Source organism: Cydia fagiglandana, chromosome 9 (genome assembly GCF_963556715.1).
Source record: "Cydia fagiglandana chromosome 9, ilCydFagi1.1, whole genome shotgun sequence".
NCBI classification, from domain to species: Eukaryota; Metazoa; Arthropoda; class Insecta; order Lepidoptera; family Tortricidae; genus Cydia; species Cydia fagiglandana.
The window spans coordinates 20,117,799-20,130,629 of record NC_085940.1 but is presented as its reverse complement, the minus strand read 5'-3'; the positions used below and the strand labels follow the sequence as shown (position 1 = coordinate 20,130,629).

At 40.2% G+C, this 12,831-nt stretch overlaps 1 protein-coding gene across 1 annotated transcript in view; it reads right to left on the bottom strand.

Moving 5' to 3' along the window:
• LOC134667802 (solute carrier family 23 member 2) overlaps positions 1-12,831 on the bottom strand; it is a 52,055-nt gene that overhangs the window by 21,944 nt on the left and 17,280 nt on the right. The window contains exon 5 of the mRNA XM_063525209.1: positions 12,089-12,224. Within this exon, the coding sequence (XP_063381279.1) occupies positions 12,089-12,224 (136 nt within the window). The remainder of the gene's footprint in view (positions 1-12,088; positions 12,225-12,831) is intronic.

Below are 12,831 nucleotides of genomic sequence, written 5' to 3'. Positions count from 1 at the left end.
TACTGTTTATATGTCTGTTGGTACTGCTCCGGTTGGAGAGTTCCATAAGTACCGCTTTGGAGTCTGAGAAAATGGTGACCTTCCTCAATTTCTCGGAGAAGCATTTACGGCACGCCTGTTCCAAAGCAAAGCACTCTGCCTGGAAAACTGTGCAGCTACTATGTAGTTTTAGCTTTTTCATAAAGTTTCTACCATCAGGATAGTCAATTATGTAAGCTGCACCGACCAGTCCATCATGCCTGCTTCCGTCCGTGTAAACACGATGCATGTCAGGATCGTCATAGTATTCTTCTAGGTCGTTTTGATTTATTACCTCTGATATGTTTGCGTCGATTCTGTGGGCGGGATGAAGAAGTTCTCTTATTGATACACGTTTGTCGTAGGTTACGTCGGTAGGTAGGTATTGAGTGACGAGGTAACGCTTCACCTCTTCCGTAGAAGCCACTTCCTTAACTTTGAGCGGGAGCGGTGTTAAACCAGCCAGCGCGATTGAAGCGATGGTGGGGAGTGTGCGGAAGCCTCGTATTATCTTAATTGCGAAGCCTCGTTGGAGGCTTAGCAAGGCGTTTTGAACCTTTTTGTATATTAAGGCATTTTGCCAAATCTCGGCTGCGTATGTTACTATGGGTTCGATGACCTGGCGGTAGATGGTGGCAACGTTCTCCGCCTGAACCCCCCACGTAGGTCTTATGTAGATGCAAATCTTTTTGTAGATGGCCATTGCTTTTTTAATTGCATACTGGCAGTGTTGGATGAATCGGAGTCTTTGATCGATTACTACTCCAAGCAATTTGAAATGTTCGGTGAACTCCAGTCTGATCCCATTCATGTGAACTTTTGCGGCTTTGGCCTTGGGTGTGGTTGTTATCATTTTGGTCTTTTGGGGACCAAGAAAAACTACTTAAAAGGGAAACTTTTGGGGCATAATTACTGCCTACACATCGAAACTTTCCACGACAAATGCAATTTTGATTTGTCAAAATAAACATTTAGAAAAATATAGAAAAATGCATTTTGTTTCTACGGCGCAGCAGCAGTATTGCAGCGCGACATTATCGTCAACTGCATTGCCGTCTCAATTGTCAAAAATCCTGGCAGCAACATCGCACTGAGAGAAAAGGATAACAAAAACACACTTAGGGCCACTTGCACCATTCACTAACCCGGGGTTAACAGGTTAAACCTGGAGTGTCACCATGGTTACCAGTACAATTTGACACTAGCTTAACGGTTTAACCGGTTAACCCCGGGTCAGTGGGATGGTGCAAGTGGGCCTTAGAATTACAAAAATAAACTTAATCCGGGGACAAGGAGAGTCAACTAATAAGTACAAATTGACTTTTGCAATTTCTATTATCTGTTTGTTGAAATTAGATTTAAGATTACTGAGCTGTTTGTAGAAATAAATAAACTTTACAGAAATAGTGAACCGTCTATAATAATTACTAAACTTCATTTTTTCCCCCAGTACAGTACAGTACAAAACTGTTTTTTAATTCCTGGTTTAGTTTACTAATGATTTTTCGCTCAGTGCGATTTTGACATTTGCAGCAGCAATGCAGTCTGCAGTAATGTCGCGCTACAATACTGCTGTAGTTTGAATCCAAACGGTAGGTACCTTTAGCATGCTTCATGCTGCTTTACAATTCCTCGTAAATGGTGACGTTAAAATACCCTTTCTAAGAATTTTGTTTTTAGAAATGGACGATGTCACCACAATTTCTAGTATGACTCACGCTGAATCAAGTTATTTTATAAGTATTATAACTACTGTAACTTGTCTGATTCACAGAATGACCTTTCACTGGTAAAGTGCGGTGTTGCTCACTTTCCAATGAGAATGAATTCTTTTGATTAGTATACATGTATACGTATATTTATTTTAGCCCCCGAGTCCCCGACGCAAAAAGTCGGGTGTTACACTGAGAGAAAAATCATTATAGGTCAGGAAATGAATGCTCAAAAAACGTTGTAGAGGGAAATGCTAGGAACACAATTTTTGACTCCGTAACTTTGTTTAGACTAGTTAGGAGGTGAACATATCAAAAGTCCCCGGCTGTAGCCCCGGTGCTGCGGGGTAGAGGGGGGTAAGAAGGTCGAATTTTTCGGTTTTTCATTGATATCTTGGAAACTTTGCATCTTAGCGACATGACTACTAAGACAAACCGAAAGCTCATAAAATTAGTTACAAGTTTTATCTAGTCAAGTTTTTCGATATCTTGAATAGTTTTTGAGATAGACGCTCTTGAAAGTTTATTTAGGGATTTTAATGTTATCTTGATATCTACATCAGTGATGCTGTTAGGCCATGTTTGGCATCATTTTCGTATAAATCAGGGGTGCTGAATTCATTTATGGTATCACATTGACACTATTCCGAAGTAAAAACAAAATTAAAAAAATATATATTTTTTAAAATCCCTCTTCACGCTTAAACCGCTGAACCAATTTCGTTGAAATTTGGTACAGATATAGTTTCAGTCTCGACACAGGACATAGGATAGTTTTTATAACCAAAAGCATCTTTTGAGGATGTGAAAAGTGGGGTGGAAGTTTGTATGGGGAGTCAGTAACCGCTGAACCGGTTTAGGTGAAATTTAGGATGGTATATATCTGTGATTTAGATGAAAATGATACCTAACATGACTTCAAACCTTACCTTAAGCAGTATGAACTTCAGGAATTCAGTTTCGTCGATGAAGTTGAATTCCCCCCATACTCCATTTCACAACTTTAAAGGATGATTATTGAGATAAAAAGTATATTATGTCCTGTCTTGGGACTCGAAATATCTGTATACCAAATTACAATTAAATCGGTTGAGCGGTTTAAGCGTGAAGAGGAATTAAAAAAAAAAGTTATTTGTTTAAAGTTTATATGTTTTTTCTTAGGAATGGTGTCAATGTGATACCAAAAATGAATTCAGCATCCCCGATATATACGAAAATGATACCAAACACGGCCTAGCAGCTTCACTAATGTAGATATCAAGATAAAATTTAAAGCCCTAAATAAACTTTCAAGAGCGGATATCTCAAAAACTATTCAAGATATCGAAAAACTTGACTGAATAAAACTTGTAACAATTTTTATCAGCTTTTGGTTTGTCTCAGTAGTCATGTCGCTAAGACGCATAGTTTCCAAGATATTAGTGAAAAACCGAAAAATTCGACCTTCTTACCCCCCTCTCCCCCCCAGCACCGGGGCTACGGCCGGGGACTTTTGATATGTTCACCTCCTAACTAGTCCAAACAAAGTTACGGAGTCAAAAATTGTGTTCCTAGCATTTCCCTCTATAACTTCTTATTTCTTGGCCTATTAATAAACTTAACCAGGAATTAAAAAACAGTTCTGTACTGGGGGAAAAATGAAGTTTAGTAATAATTATAGACGTTTCACTATTTCTGTAAAGTTTATTTATTTCTACAAACAGCTCAGTAATCCTAAATCTAATTTCAACAAACAGATAATAGAAATTGCAAGAACTACCTAATAGAAATTGCAAAAGTCAATTTGTTCCTATTAGTTGACTCTCCTTGTCCCCGGATTAAGTTTATTTTTGTAATTCTAAGTGTGTTTTTGTTATCCTTTTCTCTTAGTGTATACATATGTTTGTAGCCAATGTCTTGTCTATCTGTTTGTGTCCATTTATTTAGTATGGCATACCTAGGTAATATTTAACCTTCAGAGTACCTCAGTAAAGTATGACAAAATCATTCTATATAGCGTCCTATTTTTCATCTCTCGCGTGTCCGCTTGGCTTCCCCCGTGTACGCCTATACGTGTACCGTGTACCTATATATTCGTAAACATTGTGTTTCTCTACTGCTGCGTGACACGCGATACCCGCAGCTTCAGACGCAGCTCCGAGATAATGTGCTTCGAGAACTGGGACAAACATACACCGGTAATACTCCGTCCAGAGAGCCTACCACGAACCACGTTCGAACGTGTTGCCTCTCTGTCGCACTTGTAAATTCGTACGTGTGACAGGGAGGCAACACGTCGAACGTGGTTCGCGGTAGGCCCTCAGATAAGCTAACTTTGCACCAAATAGAACAATGTGAAGGAGTGTCATTGCAAACTTCTTAAATTCATAAAAATTTGACATTTATCAAACTGCACAACGGGACTTAATCGCGTATTTAAGTTTTAAGATTTACCTCCGACGTTTCGAGGACGACGTTCTCCCCGTGGTCTCGGACATTTGACAACAACAAACAACTTCAACAAACAAATTTGTGGAATTTGACATTAAATTTGTTTTCAGGCAAGAGGTACCACTTTGTCGTTTACCATAAGGACGATATTTGCTTATATCTTTATACGGATAACTTCTCAAAGCGTCCTTATGGCAAGCGACCTTTTGCTTGAAAATAACACGTTGACATCGTAATGTATTATGTAGGTGAAAATGTAGGTGTTCACTGAGAGCATTGTTTTAAAGGGCTGTTCCAAGTAATGGATCGAAGTAAAGCGCGGAGTGCTAAAATTTTAAATAACTACTCCCACAAGAAATCCTCGAATCCGAGCGGAAACGGGCGGTTTTACTGCTGTGCCGCGGGCCGCTCCGGTTCCGGACTGACGGGGAACAAAGACGGGCTGTATCGATTCTTTGTAAAGGATTTTAAGAATATAGAAGAATATACGTATATAGAAGACAAGTTTACGAAGAGATAGATAGAACTGATAGAAGATCATGAATACGTACCCTCCTGAGATCCCTGGAAAAAAATAGTACATAGGTATTTCCACAATCTATTTTGATGGACTTTATTGAATAACAAAAGTTCCAAATTCAAAAACAAAACAACTGCTTGTGGGTCTCAGGAGGGTGATTTTGTGGACTCAAGAAAAGACGCACTTTCAACTCTTCTGGAGTTGCAGGTGTGCACATAGGCTACGGTAATTGGTTACCATCAGGCGTTCTGCTCGTTTGGCTATATGAAGGTTTTGTCTTACTGGACGAAATAATAAGGAAAACTTTATTCAAGTTTTAGTGTAGGTACTACAATGAATCTTAAAGTACTTACAAAATTACATTATCAGTTGGATTCAAGCCAAACGCAAAGAGAACCTCTACATACGCTAATTTCACTATTTCCATGAAATGGAATATTAACTGACTAAATATTGGCATTTATTTCATAAACCTAATTCGTAGTACAATATCTAACAAAGCATGCATCATCATTTTAAGACAATTAGAACTTTATCGCTTTGAGTCAAGATCGAAAATCGCATGGTCAATTGTAAAATAAACTTGTATTGCTATAACTCACGTGTATACTTGCTATATCCGACCGTCCTTAGTCTGGGACCGGTCTGAAAACCAGCGCCGGGCATCTAGGCCTGGCACACGCTGAGACTGGAACCCTTTGCCTAATACAAAAATCTTCTCACCTTTTGCTCTGTATAATTTGATAATTTAACGGTTGTATTTTATTATGTAAGTAATTCTAACTCTATGTTATTTTCATGTATGTGGCAATAAAAAAAAAAAAAAAAAAAAATAAAAAAAAAAAAATATTCTCATCGCCTGCGAAGCGCGGGGGAATCCAAATCTCCATACCCACTAATATATCTTTGAGCTCTGAATCTATGCGAGATCTATATAAGAGAATGCTTATATTGGTGGTCTGAACGTTCATCGCTACGACTCTGTAAGCATTTCTAATGACACGGATGCAGCTGAGATCAATATAGCAGACTTGTTGCACGGGAGAGGTCGCCAACCGTTGCTAGGCAACCCGCTCCTACCTGCCTCTGGGGCCCTGGTACCTTGCGGTTTCACTCCCTTGGAAATGGGGGAAAAATTCGCATTTTTAGGAACACCCTGGATTTGACGCTTGGAATGTATGGTGCCCTGGTGGTTTGCGGTTAGGAAAGTTCACTGCTGTGGTCAGTTCAGTATGGTTGCCCGGTAATTTAATTACCTCTGAGACGAGATTTATTTAAGTACGAAAATTGGGCTAAGAAGAACATAGTTTATTTTGTTGAATTATTATTTATTAAATTATAGTCTGGTAAACCAAGTTTCTTAGTAGGAGAAAAATATTAAAAGTATTAAAACCATACTCATATCCCTTTTTAGGGTTCCGTACCTCAACATGGAAAAACGGAAGCCTTATAGGATCACTCGTGCGTCTGTCTGTCTGTCCGTCTGTCACAGCCTATTTTTTCGAAAACTACTGGACCAATTAAGTTGAAATTTGGTACACATATGTAAATTAGTGACCCTGACGGACATGTAATGTAAACAAATGAATTTAAACATGGGGCCACTATGGGGGGTACCTAAATGAGAAAGTTGTTTCCGAAACTACTGGATCTAAAATTTTGAAAAAAATACCAACTTGAAATACCTAGTTCTTTACGTAATAAATGACAGGAAAAGCCATTAGAAATGTGCAGTCAAGCGTGAGTCGAACTTTATCTACGGAACCCTTGGAACGCGAGTCCGACTCGCACTTGGTCGGTTTTTTTGGAGTAATATTTATTACTTACCTACTGATAAACTTGGAAGCCGACTTGCTTGACAAAGTTGGCTCGTTGAGTGGACGACATCCGGAAAATTGCGGGTCACTTCTGGATGAGATTAGCTCAGGACCGGGACAAGTGGCGTACTAGAAGAGAGGCCCATGCTCAGCAGTGGGCGATAAAGGGGCGATATGATGATGATGATGAAACTTGGAAGCACGACTTTTCTTAGACGTTACCTCATCAGCAGTCAATAACTATGCTTCTATCTATTTGCGCATCCTATTCTATTACACCCTTCTGCAGCTATCGATCCCCATCCCCGCCTTGTAAATATATTGCAGGGGAAAACACGATTACCCGAGATAGGCTTCCCGGGCGTCTCATCTGGGCCCGGGACCGCTTTAATCGCGAGTAATAGGCTTTTTAAACACGTTATTTGCGTAGGATAATAGCGGTTTTTGCCTACAAGCTAGATCCCGTTATCTAAATAGTCAAAGGGGCGAGGCGGTATACACTGATTATGTTTTGTTGTTAGTACAATTTGGACTGCACTAGATTTTATAAAACTGAAGTGTTTTTATACCACATCGGTAGCAAACTAGCACACGGCCCGCCTGATGGTAAGCAGCCACCGTAGCCTATGAACGCCTGCAACTCCAGAGGTGTTACATGCGCGTTGCCGACCTTTTAAAAACCTGTACACTCCTTTTTTGAAGAATCCTATACTGTAGACCCTAGGGAAAACCTCGGAAGGGAGCTCATTCCACAGCCGCAGCGTCCGCGTATGCGACCTGTTAGGAGGTATTTGCAGGGAGTCAGATATCTCCGCGGCTTGCTGTAACATAGTACGGTACCTACGTACGGTATGTTTGTAGGTACCGTAAAACGGGGTGAGTAGGTTTCGCGGAGAGAGGTGGGTTATGAGTGGGGAGAGAAGGTTTGAGATGGGGGTGAGAAGGGATTTTAAGGCTACTGCTACAAAAATAATGTATTCCAATTTAAAATGGAGGATGGCGCATAATAAAAAAAATCGATCCAACAATCTTCCGAAATCGCCTTTGTATGAAAACCCTTCTCACCCCAAATACGAGGCACTACGGGGTGAGGTGGGTTTTCCTCTTTATCGTCAAAATTATGAAATGGAACTACCCAAAATAAAATAAAAACTAAAATACAAACGTCCGGAACACTTATTATATACACCATTCAGGTTACATATGTAAAAATAAAACGCTATCGAGGTTTGAATTTCAGGTTTGACCCTACGGTAGTTGGAAATAGGTATTTAAACCATTTGATTAATCACACAACCGTCCTCGTGGTCAATCTTGTCAAAATGCGTGCTTATTTCGACCGGACCGGATAAAACGGTAATTTGTCACAAGGTGTTAACGCTAACCGGATCGGCTTTACCGGCATTAAGCACCTTTGTGACCCGGTTATAAGTTTTGGGAGCAACAAGTCTGCCAAAGACTAGCCATCCGAGACCAGAAACTATTAACGTTGAAAAAAATAAGTATATAAACTGGGCCAAAATAGCCACTACTTAGCTGGCAGCCCCAGTTCTTTGTGGCAGAGGCAGACCGAGAAAGAGATGGCGGGACGACTTGGATGCATTCCAGCGGGATTGGCGGGATCTTGCTCAGCACAGGGAGATTGGTAAGGAAGAAGGGATGCCAGTGGGTCACACACATAGGCTAAAAAAAATTTAATATATGACATATACTAAGCAGACAGTGTCCAAATACTCCGGTAGCCGAAGCCGGAATTGAACCGGCGTCCTCAACTTACGCTGCCAATACCCTGACTACCTACTAGACCACCGCTGGGTGGTCACGGTGGCCAAGGCAGTATCCGTCCCAAATTTTCAGTATATGCAATCTTTGAAAGGCTAGAAGCGCCTTAAAAAAACACACACAAAAACAAAACAAATTTACCTCTACCAATAAATAACTCCAAAAACAGAACTTTAAAATATACTTCAGTAGTTTCAGTACCTATGACCTACCTTTAATAAATATTTATCCGTACCTACCTATAATAGTGAGACATGACACACCTCGTAGTGTGAGTGTAAAACAGTGTTGAGTTTCGTAAATAAATACCATTTTGCACAAATTGTTGCCACGCCCAGGCCCACGCTTGCACTGCGCTTCCACCTAGTTACCTATTATGTCTCTTTTGCATCTTTATATTTGCCAAAAAATGTTTTCAAGCGAATGCGTGAATACGCACAACGATTGAAAAAATAATTTGATTTTGAAATTTGTAGTGAAGAATGCGTAAGTATGTAGGTACTTAGGTAGTTATTGACTTCCAATACAATGCTGCTCATCTCAACAAAAAACATTACATCTCACCCCAACATACCTTAGGTACTCGTAGTTTCTTTAAAGGCCCCAGTACACAATGGGCCATTGCCGGCCACTCCAAGGGACGCATTTATGCGTTAGGGGGAGCAAGTGATATTGCTATCTCATTCTACCGCAAGGCTGCGTCCCTTGGAGTGGCCGGCGATGGCCCATTGTGTACTGGGGCCTCTTCCTTAAATGATAGACTAGTATAGAGACAATATTCGTTCACCCAAGACAAGTCTTTCCTATGTCTACTCTATGTCTGCTACCTTCGTGATCGCTACGTCATATCTTATCATTAATCTACGTCGGTCGTTATAACTAAAGGTTGATGAAGCCTCCTTCATCAACCTTTATTTATAAACCTTTATTGGCGTTTTAGGTTAACTCACGACTTGGTTAATACAGCTAAGTGATTATAACTACACTTTATGAAACAAATAGGCCAAGCAATAAGAAGTTATAGAGGGAAATGCTAGGAACACAATTTTTGACTACGTAACTTTGTTTGGACTAGTTAGGAGGTGAACATATCAAAAGTCCCCGGCCGTAGCCCCGGTGCTGGGGGGTAGAGGGGGGAAAGAAGGTCTCATTTTTCGGTTTTTCACTTATATCTTGGAAATTTTGCGTCTTAGCGAGATGACTACTAAGACAAACCAAAAGCTGATAAAATTTGTTACAAGTTTTATTCAGTCAAGTTTTTCGATATCTTGAATAGTTTTTGAGATATCCGCTCTTGAAAGTTTATTTAGGGCTTTCAATTTTATCTTGATATCTACATTAGTGACGCTGCTAGACCGTGTTTGGTATCATTTTCGTATAAATCGGGGGTGCTGAATTCAGTTTTCGTATCACATTGACACCATTCCTAAAAAAAAACATATAAACTTTAAACAAATACCTTTTTTTTTTAATTCCTCTTCACGCTTAAACCGCTCAACCGATTTAATTGAAATTTGGTATACAGATATTTCGAGTTCCAAGACAGGACATAAGATACTTTTTATCTCAATAATCATCCTTTAAAGTTGTGAAATGGAGTATGGGGGGAATTCAACTTCGTCGACGAAACTGAATTCCTGAGGTTAATACTGCTCAAGGTAAGGTTTGAAGTCATGTTTGGTATCACTTTCATCTAAATCACAGATATATTCCGTCCTAAATTTCATCTAAACCGGTTCAGCGGTTATTGACTCCCCATACACACTTCCACCTCACTTTTCACACCCTCAAAAGATGCTTTTGGTTATAAAAACTATCCTATGTCGTGTGTCGAGATTTAAACTATTTCTATACCAAATTTCAACGAAATTGGTTCAGCGGTTTAAGCGTGAAGAGAGATTTAAAAAAATATTTATTTTTAAATTTTGGTTTTACTTCGGAATGGTGTCAATGTGATACCATAAATGAATTCAGCACCCCCGATTTATACGAAAATGATACCAAACATGGCCTAACAGCTTCACTAACGTAGATATCAAGATAAAATTAAAATCCCTAAATAAACTTTCAAGAGCGGGTATCTCAAAAACTATTCATGATATCGAAAAACTTGACAGGATAAAACTTGTAACTAATTTTATCAGCTTTCGGTTTGTCTTAGTAGTCATGTCGCTAAGACGCAAAGTTTCCAAGATATCAATGAAAAACCGAAAAATTCGACCTTTTTACCCCCCTCTACCCCCCAGCAGCGGGGCTACAGCCGGGGACTTTTGATATGTTCACCTCCTAACTAGTCCAAACAAAGTTACGGAGTCAAAAATTGTGTTCCTAGCATTTCCCTCTACAACGTTTTTTGAGCATTCATTTCTTGACCTAAAAGTCCCCCGCAGCGTCTGTCTGTACGTTCGCGATAAACTGAAAGACTACTGAACGGATTTTCATGCGCTTTTCACCTATCAACAGAGTGATTAAGTATTGAGGAAGATTTAGTTATATAATTTGTTAAGATTTTGTGTAACACGTGCTGGGCTGGTCGCTAGTTTATCTACATATCGTCGCCTAATAGTACAGTCACTAGCAATAATAAGTAACAACGAAGGCCGCAAAAATATCTGATACGTTCTTATTTGTAGCACAATAAGACCGCGCCACATCTTTTTGCGGCCCTCGTTGTGTAACATATTATTGCAGGTGACTGTACCCATAGTACGTTTTGCTTAGTTTGAGGCTAACTAGGTAGATCTGTGTAAGAATGTCAAAAAAAGGCAGTCGAACCACGCTAAATTTTCTCGCTACACGGTTGGAGCAAATATGATCGTGTTGTCTAATTTAGTCTTCGTTACCTGTAAAATAATATTTTTACCGGCCGCTTTTGGCGCAAAGGACACAATTTGCAAAGTAACTATTTGTACAACAGTTGGCTTCACGCCAGGAAAACAATTATGGCAGAAATGACTGCCAGTTGCCAGATCACATCTGGATATTGCTGCAGGGACTTGGCCCACAAAAATGGAACCTGTTGGTCCCTCAGAAAGTGATAAACTTCGTCATCATCATCATTTCGGCTTATTCCTTCCCACTGCTGAGCACAGGCCTCCTCTCATGCGCGAGAGGGCTTGGGCTATAGTCCCCACGCTAGCCCAATGCGGATTGGGGACTTCACATACACCTTTGAATTTCTTCGCAGACGTATGCAGGTTTCCTCACGATGTTTTCCTTCACCGAAAAGCTAGTGGTAAATATCAAATGATATTTCGTACATAAGTTCCGAAAAACTCATTGGTACGAGCCAGGATTTGAACCCGCGACCTCCGGATTGAAAGTCAGACGTCAGATCCACTCGGCCACCACTGCGTGATAAACTTGTTTTATATCAAAGGAAAAATTTAAACAGGCGGTGTCTCTGTGTAATAATAATGATTTGTTCCCTAGTTGCACAAGTGAGACACTGACGTGTCGTTATAGATTCAGCCCTACACCACAGCGACTAAATAGATCAGTCTGACTGACTGAAGTCGCAAACTATTCTAACGTGGGAGTAACACTTGGCGGTTGTCGGGTAGTTAAATTAGTAGGTTGCTGGAGACGGAATCACGTTCATGTTAAATTATGCACCTGTGTAGTGGCACTGGTGGCATTCAGTGTTAGCTGAAGTAACTAAAAGTACTTGATTCATGAATTAAATTGTAAGTTGTAACTAAAATATAACATTTTGTGCCAATGCTACCAGCATTATCTTCGATTGGTTAGTGCCACCAGTGCTACCGTTGGATGGACAATACTACCATCCCCTCCACCATGTAACTTACCCAGCGGCGATCCCCCACTGGCCAGACGCAGCGTCCGCTGCGTGGTCGAACAGCGTCAGCCCTACCAGCGCTACTGTTGGTGCGATGGTCAGGGGCGTCACAAACTTCAGCATGGAGCCGATCACACCAAAATATCCTGAAGCAATGCTTTTAAAGATTAATCCAGAACTAAGTTCCTTTTATTGTCCACTACAGTAAATTAAACTACGTACCTCGTTCTTGGACTCATTTGTAGTCATTTATAGAATAGAATAGAAAATACATTTACATGTGAATCTGAACCAGCATTATATATTGCACCATACCCGACTAAACTACTTATCTCTCCACTTCTCTAATACAATGAAAAATTTGCACCCTCAGCAATAAGACAGAAAGTTCCCAATCGCATGAATTTACTTGATCATGAATATAAACCTGCACTCGCACACTCGCACTCAACTCGATAATTTTCGTACAGTGGGAGCTACATATTATTATACCTACTAGCGACCCGCCTCGGCTGCGCACGGGTTTTGTGTACAAAACCTTAACAAATTATACACCTAAACTTTCCTCAAGAAGCACTCTATTGATAGTGATAGTGATAGGTGAAAACCGCCGGTGAGCCGGACAACTTTGAAAAGTGCATTATGGTTGGCATGGTGGATGGAGGACGGGGTAGTGGACATATATAAGCAAACATATACACCTGAAAAGTCGAAATCATCTTCTAAATAAACTTTAGCACACGATTGGTGCAC